This window comes from Crotalus tigris, unplaced genomic scaffold (assembly GCF_016545835.1).
Source record: "Crotalus tigris isolate CLP2741 ecotype Arizona unplaced genomic scaffold, ASM1654583v1 scf7180000017568.12009008, whole genome shotgun sequence".
NCBI lineage: Eukaryota > Metazoa > Chordata > Lepidosauria > Squamata > Viperidae > Crotalus > Crotalus tigris.
Window position 1 is genome coordinate 11,207,535 of NW_024096478.1, and position 19,483 is coordinate 11,227,017.

The 19,483-nt window shown below is 35.6% G+C and overlaps 1 protein-coding gene across 2 annotated transcripts in view; it reads right to left on the reverse strand.

Moving 5' to 3' along the window:
* Window positions 1-1,189: 1,189 nt before the first annotated feature.
* Window positions 1,190-19,483, reverse strand: part of SATB2 (SATB homeobox 2) — a 132,271-nt gene continuing 113,977 nt past the window's right edge. For both annotated transcript variants that reach the window (XM_039353468.1, XM_039353460.1), the window contains one exon: window positions 1,190-2,007. In XM_039353468.1, coding sequence (XP_039209402.1) covers window positions 1,552-2,007 — 456 coding nt within the window. In that variant the 3' untranslated portion in view covers window positions 1,190-1,551. The remainder of the gene's footprint in view (window positions 2,008-19,483) is intronic.

Here is a 19,483-nt window from a genome sequence, read left to right on the forward strand (position 1 = left end):
AGCATTAGTTCTGCTATATGTAATGGAATTGCTATGCTAGGTCACTGGGAAAAGGTTTCCGTTAGTGTCAAGGAAGTGACTAAATAGAAACTGCTTGACTTTTTCCCACTGCCTAGAAGTGCAGCAAGTTTAGAACATTTGTTCCCACAAACTTTGCCATGCATTACATGAAAAACATACCTTGGGAGACTGCTGGCTGAAAGTTTTGTCTTACTGAGATCATGAGCCTTATGCACAAAGCTCCAAATGTAGTACAGGAATAATAAAACGCAAACAAAGGAGGTACAAAAGGAAATTCAGCACTGGAGAACTGTCAGACTCTTTGACTGACTAACATGTCAAACATGCCCGAAATAACTGTGATTCGTTGTTGTTTTTAAATCATTCATAAAACCTTTGTTGAAAAGCAACATCAACATACCTAAACAACAATTTTCCTAACATCAATATCAGACGAAAACTAAAGGAGCAAGGGAGGAACTGCAGCTGCACAAGTCTCACTGAAATTAATAAAAAGTGGTGCAACAACAGTGTAGATGATTTGCGCATTCGAAGAACAATACCACTATAAACTGTGGCTCAATATAAAAATCCACACAATAAATCTTGTAAAGCAACTGCTCATGAAGACCTCATTAAGAGACAAGTCTACTGTGCGCTGAACTTTCACTGAAAAGTCCATGAAAATCCATCTGTTTGCTACAGAAATAATATAGAACAAAAGATGCTCTGTGAATTTAAATGTGCATTGTGTACTAAAGTTTGTTTAGAAGTTACTTGGCTTAAAATTATTTTTAAGGTGCCCTGATTTTGTCCCTCATCTTCTCACTCCCTGTTTTATTATTTCTGGCAGTGTTGATTTAGGATTTTTAAAATGCATACCTCAAAAAATTACCCCTCAAGCTGCCAAAGTGGAAGCCATACTAATAATTTAAAAAATCAGGGATAAACATAGAAAATAAATAGATATTCAAAACAGTAACCACACCCTGAGAGCAGGCAGCAATTTATCTAAAAGCCAAAGCGACTGATTGTGAAGTGGTTTATATAAACAAGACTCATCTTTTAACGAGCTGATTTCACAGTCTATACTTTCTGATTGTAAAGTTTACTTACATCCCATGCAAATTTCATATATATATATATATATATATATATATATATATATATATATATATATATAATCACACTTATATATGGTGCATATTATATACACACCACACATCTGCACACTGTTATTGTTTCCTTCATTGATCTCATAAGTTGTTTCTTCCTGTAACTTGCTTGCTAGAGGGTCCTTTCGTAAGTGCAAGATTAATAATGATGTAATCCTATGTGAATTACAATTAACTGTCTCAATAAAACATAAAAAAGTGTAACACTCAAGTGCCTGTTACAAGGGAATGTCTGATTGAGCTATGCAAAATAATTGTTCAATTTGCACGTATTCTATGCACGCTGGAAAATTCCAACTTTTTTTTTTCTGAAAGAAGCAAAATAAAAAATAAAAAAATTGGAACCATGTATTGCTTTGCCTGTGATATTTTCACATTATCTCTGTTCAGTCTCTGAAGTAGTTGCTTTGTTTTTTTCTGAATTCTCTTCTTCAGTTTCCACTTTGTACATTTCCTCAGAACCCTCCTCACTGTCATTCTCCTCTGACTCAGTCAGCAGCTCTTCATCTTTATACTCTGCCACATCCACCACTGTACCCAAATGCTCTTTTAGTTTCCCATGATGCTTTACATGGTAACGCTGGTTCTGGAAGAATTTGATAATGGTGTGCTTAGGCAGATCCAACTGGGCAGATAAAGTGTGGATGGCCTCCTGGTCTGGATAAAGGCCAACATCATGGATGAAACTCTGAAGGATACCCAAAGCCTCTAATGAAATCTTAGTACGGGATCTTGGCTTTTTTGTAGATGCATCCTCTGCAGGAGGGGGAGGAGCCTCTTCTCTTGGTGGGGAGTTTTCCTTTGCTGGCTGAGATTGCTGTCTATGAAGTACCTGCAAAACAGACAGATTTACATATTTAATAAAAGTTATGTTCACACGAATCTAGCTCATTGTTAATCAAATTGGTATCTTTCCATTTATCCATGGTAGTCAAATAGTTATATGTTAAAAAGAGCTCATTTTATTGGTTCCATACATAGGCCCATATGAGCAGAGAGAATTGAAAGAAATTTGCTAGGCTGAAGCAATGAAGACTTACTATTTCTGATTTACAGCTTAAGTATATTCACTAAAAAAAACATGGGATAAGCGAAAAGAAGCCTTGAGTCAGAAGAAAAAGCATATTCAAAGAATAAGGAATTATCTCTGCTCTGCCTCGTCAGAGGATGAGTTCCATAATGTTTTTTTAAATTAAATCTAAAGATAAATTTTGGTTCTAGATATGGATCTTTGGCATTGAGCTTAAAATCGTAGGATTGTTTTGCTGTTGAATCATTTATATGTACCATTAATGGTATAAGACCTATAACACATTATTTGCTTTCATTTCTTTCCTTTTAATACTCAGACATGGTTTAGGTGTATGTATGTATATGAATAAATGTTAAAAAAGAGCTGTGCTGAATCAGAGAAAATGCCCATCTGTTCCAGAATTCTATTTGTGCAACAGTTCCAATTTACAGAAAGCCCTCAAGCAAGATATAAGCAACCAGTATCCAGAAACAAACTGTCTCTGATCCTGGAGGTAATCAGGCTGACATGCTCTAACTGCAGCATTCTATGATTTCTTTTTAATTCAGTTGTTTACCAGGTAGATGGTGAAATTGTTGAATTGTACAGAATTTCTTTTCATTACTTTTCACATTTTTCTTTTGCAACACTTTAATTCACAAAGCAAATTATGACAATATTTGCAGTGATCACTAATGCAGAAAACAGGAAAATATGTTTTATAGAGCTTATGATCTATTATGTCAAGCAATACGCCAGTAATAAGACTAGAATAAAATGTCACAACTGGAAATAAATGTTCCAGAAGTTTTGCACCTTCACTTTTCAATGTGTGGTCCAGTGATGTATTACACAGAAAGGAAAGAAGGCAGACAAGCAAGCAGGAAGGCAGATTTCAATTCTAAAACTAAGTTGTTGCTACAAGGCAGGTCCTACACTCTTCAACTTTAAGGGTAACATATTACAATTCTTTTATTTAAAAATGGACATTGATGTCATCTGCTAAAATTAATTGGCTCAGAAAAATTATGTTGTTATATATTCTAGTAATAAGTTAAATAAGTAATAAAAAGACTAAATAGGAGCCTATTTTCAAAACAACACTTGTTATGAGATCTATTAGTTTAATAGTGGATAATCACTTTTAAAGGCAGTCTCCTAAAATCAATCTAATTTTTCAAAATCATAGGGTAACAAAGCAGCACTGGTCTTAATCATCAGCTGGAAAGAAGGCATCTATTTCAAGATGGATCATCACCTCATTGTACAAAGAAGTGTATACATGTGTTAATTATCTTACTGTTATGCTATGTAGAGGATGTATAAGCCACTTTTAAAGATTAGTGTTTTTTTCCAGAGTTGCTTACCCTCTGGTAAGAAACAGCTCTGACAGTATGGCAAATAAAAGTAACATATCTTTATAAAATCCAATAGTAGACATGCACTTTGACATCAATAGTGGCAAAAACTACTTGTAGGTCATGTAATGAAATTTGGGACTCTTAGAGACTTCTTTTAGGATATATGTTCTGCCTTCAGGCAGAACTTGCTGGGAAAGCCTGGCATCTATAATCTTATAATAAGGTTCTACATTTAGGCAAGAAAAACCAAATGTATAGGTATAGTATACGGCAGTGGTTCTCAACCTTTTTAATGCCGCGATCCCCAACTGGTCGTAAGTCGAGGACTACTCAACCAGTCGTAAGTCGAGGACTACTCAACTGGTGCAGCACCGTTTGCAGAATGGGACTTTTGGAGGGCTCAGCAGGGCAGAGACAGCCTGGACAATTCCTATTGGCTTTTGAAAGCCAATAGATTAGACTCTATTCAAGAGAGTCTATTCTATTGGCTTTCAAAAGCCAATAGAATAAAAGGGAGTAGCACAGCTAAGGAAAAGGGGAAAAAATGGCGGACTGCGTTGTTTGGCGACCCCCATGAAATGGTTGTTCGACCCCAAATGGGGTCCCGACCCACAGGTTGAGAACCACTGGTATAGGGGGTACCTTGCTCAATAGTAGTAACTGTGAGAGGGATCTCGGAGTCCTAGTGGACAATCATTTAAATGAGCCAGCCGTGTGCTGCAGCTGCCAAAAAAGCCAACACAGTGCTAGGCTGCATTAACAGAGGGATAGAATCAAGATCACGTGAAGTATTAATATCACTCTACAATGCCTTGGTAAGGCCACACTTGGAATACTGCATCCAGTTTTGGTCACCACGATGTAAAAAAGATGTTGAGACTCTAGAAAGAGTACAGAGAAGAGCAACAAAGATGATTAGGGGACTGGAGGCTAAAACATATAAGGAAAGGTTGATGGAATTGGGTATGTCTAGTTTAATGAAGAGAAGGACGAGGGGGGACATGATAGCAGTGTTCCAATATCTCAGGGGTGTCACAGAGAGAGAGGGAGTCAAGTTATTTTCCAAAGCGCCTGAAGGCAGGACAAGAAGCAACGGATGGAAACTAATCAAGGAGAGAAGCAACCTAGAACTAAGAAGAAATTTCCTGACAGTTAGAACAATTAACCAGTGGAACAACCTGCCTCCAGAAGCAGTGAATGCTCCAACACTGGAAGTTTTTAAGAAGAAACTGGACAGCCATTTGTCCGAAATGGTATAGGGTTACCTGCCTGAGCAGGGGGTTGGACTAGATGATCTCCAAGGTCCCTTCCAACTTTATTATAATTATTATTATTAATTATTATTAATTATTATTATTATTGTTGTTGTTATTGTTATTATTATTATTATTATAGTTTGATTTAGTTTTTTCCGAAGGCCTCAATAGGGCATACTTATTTTTCAAATGACTGCACTTACTTAAGATGTTTCCTCTCCCCCCCCATTTTTATTCAACTATATTTAAAGACCACGTTAAGTGAAAATACTTCAACTTCAAGTAAAGCATGACTATCAATTATCTGTACTTTTCACTATATTTGACTGGTAGAAACCCAAATCTCAATAAAGTTATGCACATCTACAGATGACAGTTCAGCCTATCATGGTTATTGATGTTAAGAAAGAACATCAGAATTGATTATTAATTGTTGCCTTAGGGCTATATAGGAAGTGAAAATTGATAATGTATTTGTTGACTTATACTGAAACTTTATATTCTAAGCCAGAGATGTCAAACTTGCAACGTCACGTGACGTCGCGCAACGTATCAGAGCTTTTTCCCGATTGCCGGCAATGGGGTGGGCGCGGTTTCCTGGTGACGTGTCCAGCCTACGGGCTGGCAGTTTGACTGCCCTGCTCTAAGCAGTAGGACTAATAATTTGACATAAAATTATTTATTTAAGCATGTTGGATTTTTCCCACCCCCATTTTGTAGATTGTTAATTTCAAGCCCCCACTCACCCTGTTAAAAGAGAAGAAATATATATTAACATAATGCTATGGGGAAAAAAATGAGGGTTCAACTACCCATTTTGCCTCACAGACTGAAAAATCTGCCTTCCTCTTTTGGTATCAGTTACTTGTTTTTGGTGGCTTGTATTAAATCAGAGTTACCAATTATTCTGAATTTCAGCATTGTTATCAAGGAAAGTAAGTCAAATTTCTTACAGCATGTATAAACAAGAAGCAAAAGTGACAGTTGTATCTGAGCTGAATCTTGCATCCACTACAAGTTGTCATTGATTGAGTATAAACAGCAAAGCCCAAAAGGATTGTATAAAAGCAGACTGTAACTTAAATACAATATATTGTTTATAAATAGGTCAACTCTCTTCATTTATTTTTAAGTAATTTAGGATTATAATTCAAACATGGCTTTGATTTTAAGCTTTCTACTTTCACTCCTCCCTCTACCCCTTCATTAAGCACATGAGTTTTCTCTGCAATTGTGACCATCTGGAATTGACTTCCTATTTTTTCCTCAAATCATTTCCCATCTCCTTGCAAATCTGAACTGAAACATGTTTTCTACCCTAGCCACAGGTCTCAAATGTTTCTGTTTCCTTAATGCATTTCCACTTTAATGTTAAGGCAATACTGCATACATACTTGTACACAAATGACAATGGACAAAACTGTTTTGTTTATTAAAAATTGACTTTTCTTAGGTATTAATGTTCACTTTTTGAGGTATTAACTTATTCAGTAGAAAATGTACAGATACCTAACATGATGAAAGCTGACTTTAAAAAGATAAGTGACTTCTATTAAATCATACAACACTGCAATATGTTTTGAAGGCCACAATGAAATCCAGCTGGGAACCATGTGTAAAAAATAACAGTACACGCCTGCAGGGAAGGAAGTATGATATGGAATGATTACATTTAGGAAAACATATAATGTTGTATATCATTATGGGAATGATCTGTATTAGTTGTAATAAACTACGGCAGTGGTTTCAAACTATATTCCTGGAAAACCTGTAGTTCCTGGTAAAGATATTTCAACTTCCTCAGTAAGAAGATTGGCAAATGGTTGGAGTCAATTTATACACAATAACTGATTTTTCTCTGCTATCATAGCTAATAAAAAATATTTACTACAGAGTTGATATTAGCACAGGATAGTCTCTGCTTCCACTCTTTTAATTAATAAAATCTTTCCTGCAATATAATTGTTAGTAATGGCACAGTGTATGTAACCAAAATTTTACTAACTCACACACTGTGTATGTGTGTGTGTGTGTGTGTGTGTGTGAGAGAGAGAGAGAGAGAGAGAGAGAGAGAGAGAGAGAGAGAGAGAAAGAGAGAGAGAGAGAGAGAGATGCTTCCATATTCCTAGACAGGGAGAAACCTGTGATCACATGCCCTGGCATGCCATTGTCTTGTTTGCTGGTTGGTCTTAGTATCTTAAACACATCAAATCTCAACATTCTTTGCTTTACAATATGGTTGCTTATTTCCTTTTTAAAGAGAATTTGTACTGTAATGTTCAAATGTTAAGTTCTCATATATCTTTATAAATACAAAACTTATTAGGTGTGTTCATGTTAATGCTTGTAACTTCTGTAACTATTATCTGTAAGTATTACATGAAAGCTACTTGACTTGATCACAACTTTCATATTTCCATTTGGGGATGTATGTTAGGCTTCCTATAGACACTATGAAGCATTTATGAAGCAAGTCCCACTCTCATGGGATGTACTGAAGTCAGTCAGTATTTAGCCAAAGGGATACTACAAATATGCAGTGAGAAATTTCCAGAACTAAAGGCAGTTACTTAATAGATTAGATGGGAGAAAAGGAAACTTTTTAAAAAGTGTTGCCTGTGTTAAGACTGAAAATTTTAGCTTTGCTTCTAATATGTAATGTCAGCATATTGCCACCAAATTTTGAAGGTAGAGGAAATTATTGATTTTTTTCAATAAGCATAGTCCTCAATTACAAAAAAGGTTGAAAGTTACTTGATCTTTTTTTTTTTTGAATGACTTTTACTTGAGGTTTCTTTTCTCAAGACTTTCGGGGTGAATGAAATGGTAACTGGAATGAAGGTGAAATGAAGGTCTACTTTGTGTGGCTGCCCCAGCTACAGAAATATTTTCATAGGAGGAATAGAATCCTTTCAGAAACATACGGCTTACTGGTTAATGTTATTTTTTGCTATATTTATTAATGAAGCTGTTGATTTTAATTTTTTGTTAAAAGCTTTTGGACATCCTTGAAAATTCTGAGTGACAACAGCAGAACAATAATAATAATAATAATAATAGTAGTAGTAAAGTTGGAAGGGACCTTGGAGGTCATCTAGTCCAACCCCCTGCTCGGGCAGGAAACCCTACACCATTTCGGACAAATGGCTGTCCAGTCTCTTCTTAAAAACTTCCAGTGTTGGAGCATTTACTGCTTCTGGAGGCAAGCTGTTCCACTGATTAATGGTTCTAACTGTCAGGAAGTTTCTCCTTAGTTCTAGGTTGCTTCTCTCCTTGATTAGTTTCCACCCGTTGCTTCTTGTCCTGCCTTCAGGTGCTTTGGAGAATAGCTTAATTCCCTCTTCTTTATGGCAGCCCCTGAGATATTGGAACACTGCTATCATGTCCCCCCTTGTCCTTCTCTTCGTTAAACTAGACATAGTTGAAAATAAATCATGATAGCATACAATAAAGCTGTAGTGAGTGAGGAAAACCTTTTGTGTGAAGTGGATTTTACAAAAAAAAATGGAACCAGTATGTACATACCGGTACAACCATACATCCAGTTTTTCCTATGATTCATAGTGGGCATGCTCTAGATTGTTTGTTTTATCTTACTGTGATTTTGCAATTGCTTTAACATTTGACTGCTAAATCAGATTGAAATGTATTATGAAAAAAGTATATGGATGTTTTAAATAGAAAAATAAATAAGAGAAGATCTTTTAAATGCTGCCATTCCCAACTTTTCCTTAATGCTAAGGAAGGCTTTGCAGCTTATATATATTCTCAAAACAAAAGGTTGCAAGCTCTGTAAACATACCTTTGGAGAACTGTAGCATGACTTACTTGTAGCCTGCAATTTATAGAGTGAGGATAGTAATAACAACGTTTTGGTAGATATTCTACAAGTTTTAATGCTATTGTAACTTGGCTGTATGGGCAATAGGATCAACATTTGATTTATTAGTCAGAGAATCCTGCCAAGACTCTTTAGAAGCTGCTAGGAAGCTCTGTTTCTTGATATTTCTAGAAGATTGCACAGAATGATCACTTGCTCCTCTGCTCATTTTTCCTTGCAAGAAGTGGTTAAACTTGATTTTACCTTTTGTCCTTTGGCTTAATAATCAAAAACTTCATAAGGATACCAAGATTATTTTCTTGGAGTTGGAAGCAATGGTTTTGCACCATGATGCAATAAAACAACATTAAATACAATGATTTAGTTCCATCTTTTTTTTTTTGAACAACACAGTAACCTATGGTCTCAGGAAAATTCAAATCATTATTAAACAACAACAACTAAAACCTATCTATGAAGTGATGACAAATTACAGACTACAGGTGTTAGATTACATTTTGACTTCAGGCAGGTTTAATATAACTTGGCTTCCTTTTTACAATTGCTAGCAGCATGTACTGTTATGGGCAGGGGAGTTAAAGTACTCAATAAATGAAGACCATGTCAAAAGAAATCAATATGAGCGTGTAAAATGGTAGGAAGTCTGATAGTAGATATAACTTTCCTTTAATATTGTAACTAAAATGCTACTGGCATTTCTCATGTATTGCCTTTTTAAAAGATGGTTTAATAATTGCTTCAGAAAACAAATGCTGGTATCATAGAAAACTGAACAACTAAGGTGTGACATACAATAAATTTAATTTCATGGAGGATTTCTGTGTTGGGATTATTTATTTAAAATGTCCCTTCTCTTAAAATATTGCTTTCTTTGAAGAATATTTTTTTTAAAAAAATCAGCCCTTCCGCTAGGTAATTTTATATACTAGAATGTTCAAGGCATTAAATTAAGTTTCTGTAAATGTTATCTGCTTGAATCATTACAAATAAAATCATTGCTCAATGTCAAAAGGAGAACCATAGCTTAGTGTAGGAGTACATATTTTGTATTCAGTTGATTTCACATTTAATCTTAGCATCTGTTCTTAAATAATTAAGATTGAAGATTGAGGAAAATGCTTTGCAGGAAACACTGGACTGGCCACAGTAGCATCCTTGGATCTTGATGGTTTCATTAAAATGATGAAAGTTGTGTCACATTGCAAGATTTACTTCTTTTGTACAAGTGTCTAATATTGCAATGCACAAACAAAAGAGACAGGGCTTCTGATACCATATTTTTGCTTTCCCCCTTCTACTCCCTCAATCCTTAGTGAAGATGCTGATGATTCATGATAATTTTCTGAATAAGTCATATCACTTGTAAGATAACATGCCACAGGTAGAAATTACATGTACATTCAGTGGCCTGATTAAAGTCTGATTTTGGCACAGTGAACAACCCTAAATTAATCAGGCCAATTGGTAAAATAAATTAATTGGTAAAATAAAATAAAAAATAGAAGTCAAGGAACTAGCAGAGCTATACACAAATAATTACATATGGACAGCAAAGGCTTGATTTCAGTACCCCCACTTAAAATTATACAAGAGAATTGTACACATGATCAAAATATAATCAAAACTGCCAACACAGAAGAGACAGCCAAGAAAAGCAGGCCAGCCCTGGGTAGCAACAAAAGTGTTTTCTTTATGCAAATATCTATCCATCCTATGACTGAGACAGTAAGCATACTAATTTCTATTCAAGCAGATAAAATCAAAGAGAGGCATACCAATACTGAAATTGTTATAGTTTGTAGCTAGACTCTTCCAATGACTGATGGAATGAAAAAATAAAATAATTGAATCCTCCATTTCTAAAAATATAAAGCAAGTGTTACTTAGGTTCTGCACATATCTCAAAATGAGATATGGATTTAATTTAATGCCCATAATCAATCAGCGCTTACCATTTTAAAACCAAATATTGAGAATCACCCACTTTTACTTTCTTCCTCTCCTTTTTGGTTTATTTAACCTCTTGCTCTATTGAAGAGTTGTCAAGAAGCAGGCAAAGTGAAAATTATTAACTTTCATTGGCCTAAAATGTGTTTTGGATCTTTCCTAATATCAAAATAGCTACCTTTTTTCCTGGCATTCTTTATTTGTATAAATAAAACCTTTTAATCTCTAAAGAAAAAAAAACATAACTACCTTTGCTTTTGAAAATAAAGTCTAATTAAAACTTATTCTCTATTTGAAAATGTTATATATCATATATTATTGGCCCTGAACTCCAGATGTAGGTCTGATTCAATTATCCAGGCTGCAATCCATACTTTAATGGACCGAGAAACAAACTACCCTATATATTGGGCCATGGAAATTATTAACTTTTCTTGTTCTTTTTCACTGAGCAGAACTTGAAAGGCATAAACAATTATGCCTATAGGGTCCAATTATCTTCCAGCATTTGACTCTTGATTTGCTCCTATTTCAGCTATCTTCTGTAGCTCCTGACACTTACTACTTCCTTCCCCATGTCTGTTTCTCAATGTCCTGGAGACATTTAACATCATCTCAATGGAGAGGAGTTATTCATGCAATACTTATCCATATTATGAGAAGATGTTGTTGGATAAACATGTGTTGATTCTTATATGCAGACCAACTTTAAGTGAAAAAAATTATTACTAGCTTGTACAACTGATGAATTGAAATGTAGAAAAAAACACTGATTAACTTTTTGTCCCTGATCCCACTGCATATGATAACACAATTATATTAAGAGAAATCCATAATTAGTGTTTATTTAACTATTTTGCTCTTTACACATTTTTAATAATGTCTATATACTGTAGAGCACTTTGCAGAAAATACTGTTTGAAAATTTTAAACAACTTTCAGACACATTTTCATGTTTTATTCTTCTTTCCAAAGTAAAATTCATGTAATTCCACTTGAATCATACTCCTTCTGTTGGTTGGGCTTATCTATCAGGAAAAAATGTTTTAGACTTGCACAAAAACTGTGTTGTATCTAGTTTTAAAAAGAACATAATGATACAAAATAGTGGAGAGTCAACAATAACCATCAATGCTAAATCAAATGGCTGTCCAGGATCATCCTATGAGTCAAAAGCTCACTGAAATATAACCATTTTAAAGATCTTCCAGAATACATGGATAATGAAGGATACAAACACCTCCAGCATATTCCACCTTGGGAGCTGTTATTCAGAAGAACTGCTTTTTAACCCATATCTTAACCCTCTTTAAATGTTCACACTGGACAGGCAGATTTATACTTGGTGCCAAAGCTGAGCTTTATAGATAATAAACATCATTTTGAACTGGGCCCAGAATCTATATATGCAGTAACCTTAACAAATGTCTAATTCTGCAAGAATGGATTGCCCCAGCCCATAGTCTGATTGTTGTATTTTGCATTTGCTGTAACTTCTCAGGTTTTGTTTTACTTACAGCAACTAGACATGTGAAATCAAATAATGAATACATTATATTGAAGAAATTATATACACCGCAGTTGTATTTCTTATCAATGTTACCAGTTACATTCAGGTTACTGATACTATTTTTTTAAAATATGAATGCTATGATATTGTAAGGTTGATGTGATTTAAAGGTTTTACCTTTGGGGGATTAACAAATCTTCTCAATTTGCATCCTTTCCCTTATAAAATGAACTTCCCTGTTTTAAAACTTGACTTTCCTTTTACTGTTTCAAGAATTTCTAGTCAATAATGTTTTGTATATTTTGTCACTGTTCTAAGCATCCAATATATTTTGCCTTTAACTCTGACAAAAGTTTCATGCCATGTCTTCTTACAGTTTTGTTGTTGCTATTTTGCAACCTTAATTTAAAATACAAGTCATAGGTGGCCACATCTACAGATGCAAAATAGATATGAAAAAGACGTGAAATTGTATGGGTTTTATAAAAAACAAACTGTATTTCATAAGATATTGTTAACTTCTGATGAGAAATTAATTAAGAAAATGTATAATTTTTTGTTAATTTTGGAGATGGAAAGTGAACAAGTCAAAGAAACAATGACACGGTGGGCGGAAAACTTTGGTTATAACATAGAACTAGAAAAATGGCAAAAATTATGGGAGAGAAACTATAAATTGACAATGTCAACTTCGTATAAAGAAAATTTATATAAAATGTTTTATAGATGGCACTTGCCACCAGCAAGATTAGCAAAAATGTTTAAAAATATGTCAGACAGATGTTGAAAAGTAAACATAATTCAGGCACATATTATCATATTTGGTGGACATATGGTAAAGCAAAGGCTTATTGGAAAAAGATACATGTTTGGTTAGAAAAAATGTTGGGAGAACATGTGGAATTTAAACCTGAACTTTTTCTACTAGGTATAATACCAAAGTTTATATTTGGCTTTACACGTCATAACAGCAGCAAGTATAGTCTTCGCGCAATATTGGAAAAATGAAGCAGTACCACCAGAGGAAGAAGTAATTAAAAAAATATTGGAATGCGCAGAGATGGACAGATTAACTATGAGATTGAAAGATAAAGAAGAAACAGAATATTACCAAATCTGGGAGTTATTCTACAAATGGCTAGAGGAAAGAACCAAGGATTAGGAATTGATTATGTATTAGTGCTTTTGAATCCAGACAGCATGCTGGTTGAAAAATTAACACATGTATGTAAGAGAAAAACTAATAAAATCCTTATAAAAATAAAATAAAATACAAGTCATACTGGGTCCCTTTAGAATATTTTGGAATCAGTAGCAGAAGAAATTCTCCAACTTTTTCCACAAGGACTCTGTTAGGGACTATTATACAGCTAGACATTTTTTTACATGGCTCCTCTTTTAAATTTACCCATTTAAATTTTCTTTATAAATTAGATTTCTGCATGGCGTGTTTCATCTGGCATGTTTGGAGTGTGCCGTATATATATAGCATATGGACCCTAAATTTCTGCAGAGAAGATACTAATCCAGTTTTGGCTTTGAGGCATGAAGGATATGTCCAAAAGTGTATTAAAAATGCCTTCACAAATACAAGTTATAGGGTAATGTTTCCGATTAGCTCTAGCCATACTTATTTAAATTTAATGTGTATTTTAGAAAGCATCTTCTGAAATACAGAGGGAAGGAACATAGTATTTTGCCTTCTTGCTAAAAGTCTATTTGTCACACAAATATCAATATAGCCCTAGTTGTATAGTACTAGGACTATTGGAATTTGATTCCTTTAGCAAAAATTTAAAATTTGATGAATTATTTAATTATATGATTCATTCCCAATTTACCAAATTTTCCCTGCAAATGCTAGAATTGTTTCTATAAAAAAACAGTGCATAATTTCACACTCCTGTCTACAATGATAATTTCTTTGTTATTCTTCTAGAAAATTTAATGACTTCCATAGTATATGTACAATGCCAAAAGAAATCTGCATCAACTGTACGAAAGCTTTTGGACCCGAGAAGTAGGTCATCAAAAGGTTTTGAACTAAAAATTGTTACAATACATTCTACTGATATTGTGTTTACTATCATAGCTTTTTAGCTTTTTGTTGTAGACTCTTCTATATCTATATATTTATGGTTTATGCAGCTCACATAAAAGTTTTATCAACTGGTTATAAAAATAAGCCAAGTTCCTTATTATAATATGTGCCCTACAAATTCTGTTTCTCCTATACACTTTTTTATTCAAGTCTACCTGCAGATCACATTACATTGCTGAAACAGCATATTAATTTCAGCATTTTGCCATATACTGTATTAGCCCAATGTATAGTCCTCAGACCTTTGGGGTCATGAGCTCATTTGGAAACTGGAGAAACAGTTACAACATGTCTTCTTTTCAGGGAGATAGAACAAATAAAGAATTTGCTGCAGAAATTGAGAAAGAGGTTGAACTCGAGACCCAAATATAGAATCATATACTTAATTCCCACAGCAGAAAAAAAGTCAACATAATGAACAAGAAAAACTGATGTGGCTCAGAGAAAAAATATTTATTTTATTTAGAAATTTTATTTGCCGTCCATCTCCTATCCAATGACTCTGGATGGCTTACAGCATAAATTACTTGTCCCAAAACTATGTTGGAAACAAAGAAAAGCACATTCTCCCTAAAAAGTGAACAAATATTAATGCAACTATTAGCCAAATAAGAAGGCAAGTATTTTCAAAGAAAGAATGTAAATCTTAATTCTATAGTGACCAAAATAAGTTTCAGCCAGGCACAAATTGGGACTGATTCCCAAATATCTTTACATACCATCATGACAAAGGATTTTTTTCAGAAACCTTATATTTTTATTCATGTTTTTTAATTCCACCTCAACCTTCTCTGTTAAGGAACAGGACCATGATAATATGGAACAGGAAATCACTGATGATATGAACTCTATTTTATAATTTACAATTTTCTCATACTAGGAAAGACCTATGCATACATTGGCCTCAAGAATGTATGCTAATTATTGTATTCTTGTATTTCAGCTATAACTCTTGTATAGCTGTCAGTGCTACAAGACACAGTCCCTTTATTATACACTGAATTCTTGCTCATTTTTTCTGCAGTTTGTCAAAAAAACCTCCAAGAACTAGAGAAAAAAAATAAATATAATCTTAAGAGTTTATTTATTTAAATGTATATGTAGCATAGTGCTTGTTCAACTGAAAATAAAGCTTCACCAAACAGGGAGATTAATTCTTTGAATTTGTATATTATTCTTGGTGAACTGCTAGAGGAAATAAGGTGTCTGCTCATGTATGTTTTCTTATGGGTTTCTGCAGGCTTCAGTTCTCATTCCTACTCTTCAATATCTATCTGAAATTGCTAAAAGAAATACTACTGATACCCAGTAGTATGCCTCCTTCCCAGAGATATTATGGAACCTCTGGAGACCTTGTTCAGAAACAATTTGGCTCCCTGTTTATTCCACTTTAGATAAGGTAATAGGTTTATGATTTAGGAGGTCTCTTGGATTCATGGTTATTGTAGGATTCACAGATGAAGGCTGTGGCTAATGGATCCTTTACACAACTTCCACTGGTGCATCATTTGGGCCCTACATAATATTGGAAGCCTTGTCAACAGTAACTCAAGTCCTCATCATTACTATTCTAAACTATTTCAATGACTATTACATGAGACTGCTTTTGAAGATTATTTGGAAAGTGCAGTTGGTGCAAAAATTCTTCATTATTTGACACTGTTGAAAACTGTGGCTTAGTTTGTTTCAACTCTTTTCTTTTATTATATCAGTATTAAAATAGATTTGGCTTCTGCTATGCTCCTTGCCCCTTTATGGATTACTGCCTTGTCATAGCGAAGGGGCTTGTGTAACTCAATGAAGCTATAAGCTATGCCGTGCAGGGCCATCCAAGACGGACAGGTCATAGCAGAGAGTTCTGACAAAATGTGATCCACTGGAGAAGGAAATGGCAAACCACTCCAGTATCTTTGCCATGAAAACCCCACGGACAGTATTAAAAGGCAAAAAGATATGATGCTGGAAGATGAGCCCCTCAGGTCAGAAGGTGTCCAATATGCTACTGGGGAAGAGCAGAGGGCTACTACTAGTAGCACCAGAAAGAATGAAGCGACTGGGCCAAAGCTGAAAGGACGCTCAGCTGTGGATATATCTGGTGGTGAAAGGAAAGTCCGATGCTGTAAAGATTTTTTCTCCATAGGAACCTGGAATGTAAGATCCATGAATCAAGGCAAGCTAGACGTAGTCAAAAAAGAGATGACAAGACTGAACATCGACATCTTAGGAATCAGCGAACTAAAATGGACAGGAATGGGTGAATTTAACTCAGATGACCATCAGGTATACTACTGTGGGCAAGAATCCCTCAGAAGAAATGGAGTAGCCTTCATAGTCAATAAAAGAATAGGAAAAGCAATACTGGGATACAATCCCCAAAATGACAGAATGATCTCAATTCGAATCCAAGGCAAACCATTCAATATCACAGTAGTCCAAATCTATGCCCCAACCACTGGTGCTGAAGAGGATGAAATTGACCGGTTCTATGAAGCCCTACAGCACCTTATAGAATTAACACCAAAAAATGATGTCCTTATCATCATGGGGGATTGGAATGCTAAGGTAGGAAGCCAAAAGATAATTGGAATAACAGGCAAGTTTGGCCTTGGAGTACAAAATGAAGCAGGGCACAGGCTAATAGAATTTTGTCAAGAGAATACGATGGTCATAACAAACACTCTTTTCCAACAACCCAAGAGACGGCTCTACACATGGACATCACCAGACGGTCAACATAGAAATCAGATTGACTATGTGCTCTGCAGCCAAAGATGGAGAAGCTCTATACAGTCAGTAAAAACAAGACCAGGAGCTGACTGTGGCTCAGATCATGAGCTTCTCGTTGCAAAATTTAGGCTTAAATTGAAAAAAGTAGGGAAAAGCACTAGGCCACTCAGGTATGAACTAAATCATATTCCTGATCAATATACAGTAGAGGTGACAAATAGATTTAAGGAATTAGATCTGATAGACAGAGTGCCGAAGAACTATGGATGGAAGTTTGCAACATTGTACAAGAGGTAGCAACTAAAACCATCCAAAAGAAAAAGAAATACAAGAAAGCAAAATGGCTGTCTGAGGAAGCTTTGCAAATATCTGAAGAAAGAAGGGAAGCGAAAGGCAAAGGAGAAAGAGAAAGATACACCCAATTGAATGCAGAATTCCAGAGAACAGCTAGAAGAAGTAAGAATATCTTCTTAACTGAACAATGCAAAGAAATAGAAGAAAACAACAGAATAGGGAGGACCAGAGATTTCTTCAAGAAAATTGGAGATATGAAGGGAACATTTCATGCAAAGATGGGCATGATAAAGGACCAAAATGGCAGGGACCTAACAGAGGCAGAAGAGATTAAGAAGAGATGGCAAAACTACACAGAAGAGCTATACAAGAATGAGCTTAACGTCCCAGATAACCACAATGAGATGGTCACTGACCTCGAACCAGACATCCTAGAATGTGAAGTGAAATGGGCCTTAGAAAATCTGAGCAACAACAAAGCTAGTGGAGGTAACAGTATTCCAGCTGAGCTATTCAAAATCTTAAAAGACGATGCAGTAAAAGTGCTACACTCAATTTGCCAGCAAATTTGGAAAATTCAACAGTGGCCACAGGATTGGAAAAGGTCAGTTTACATTCCAATTCCAAAGAAAGGCAATGCCAAAGAATGTTCAAACTATCGCACCATTGCACTCATTTCACATGCTAGTAAAGTTATGTTTAAAATCCTACAAGCTAGACTCCAGCAGTATGTGGATCGAGAACTACCAGAAGTACAGGCAGGATTTCGAAGAGGCAGAGGAACTAGAGATCAAATTGCCAACATATGCTGGATCATGGAGAAAGCTAGGGAGTTCCAGAAAAACATCTACTTTTGCTTCATTGACTATGCAAAAGCCTTTGATTGTGTGGATCACAACAAATTGTGGCAAGTTCTTAAAGAGATGGGAGTACCAGACCATCTTATTTGTCTCTTGAGAAACCTATATGCGGGTCAAGAAGCAACAGTGAGAACTGGACACGGAACCACTGATTGGTTCAAAATTGGAAAAGGAGTCCGGCAAGGCTGTATACTGTCGCCCTGCCTATTTAACTTATATGCAGAGCACATCATGAGAAAGGCAGGGCTAGATGAAACAAAAATTGGAATTAAGATTGCCGGGAGAAATATCAACAACCTAAGATATGCAGATGATACCACTCTAATGGCAGAAAGTGAAGAGGAACTAAAGAGCCTCTTGATGCGGGTGAAGAAGGAGAGTGCAAAAGTTGGCTTGAAACTCAACATTAAGAAAACCAAAATCATGGCATCCGGCCCTCTCAATTCCTGGCAAATAGATGGGGAAGAAATGAAGGTAGTGACAGATTTTATTTTTCTGGGCTCAAAGATCACCTCAGATGGGGACTGCAGCCAAGAAATTAAAAGACGCTTGCTCCTGGGGAGGAAAGCTATGGCAAATCTAGACAGCATACTAAAAAGCAGAGACATCACCCTGCCAACAAAAGTGCGTATAGTCCAAGCCAGGGTTTTCCCAGTTGCAATGTATGGCTGTGAAAGTTGGACCATAAGAAAGGCTGACCGGTCAGTCCTAGAAGAGATAAACCCCGACTGCTCTTCTAGAAGGCCAGATCCTGAAGTTGAAACTCAAATACTTTGGCCATCTATTGAGAAGGAAGGACTCACTGGAGAAGAGCCTGATGCTGGGAAAGATTGAGGGCAATAGAAGAAGGGGACGACAGAGAATGAGATGGCTGGATAGAGTCACTGAAGCAGTAGGTGTGAATTTAAATGGACTCCAGAAGATGGTAGAGGACAGGAAGACCTGGAGGAACATTGTCCATGGGGTCGCGATGGGTCGGACACGACTTCGCAATTAACAACAACAATGCTCCTTATCTATAGGTCACTTTGATTTTTCCTTATTCTCACTTTTTCAGTAACCTTATTCAAGAATTCTTTTTTCCCCAAAAGGATGCAAAAATATGTGGTTGCATTTCCTCTACCCTACTCAAAGACAAGGAAGATCTGAAGCCACTCAAACCCACCACAAATCAAGTGATTGCTTCTGAAAGGCATCACAATGAAGAACTGGAGAGAATTATATTTTGATTTTCTGCCCCAAGCAAAAAGGAAATAAGATTTTGGGCCACTATATAATTTATATATAATCTGAAGGTAACATACAGTCCTTGACTTACGATCAAAATTGGAACCAGAATTTCTGTCATTAACTGGTGTGGTTGTAAAGGAAGTCATCATGGGACTGGACCCATTTTCAT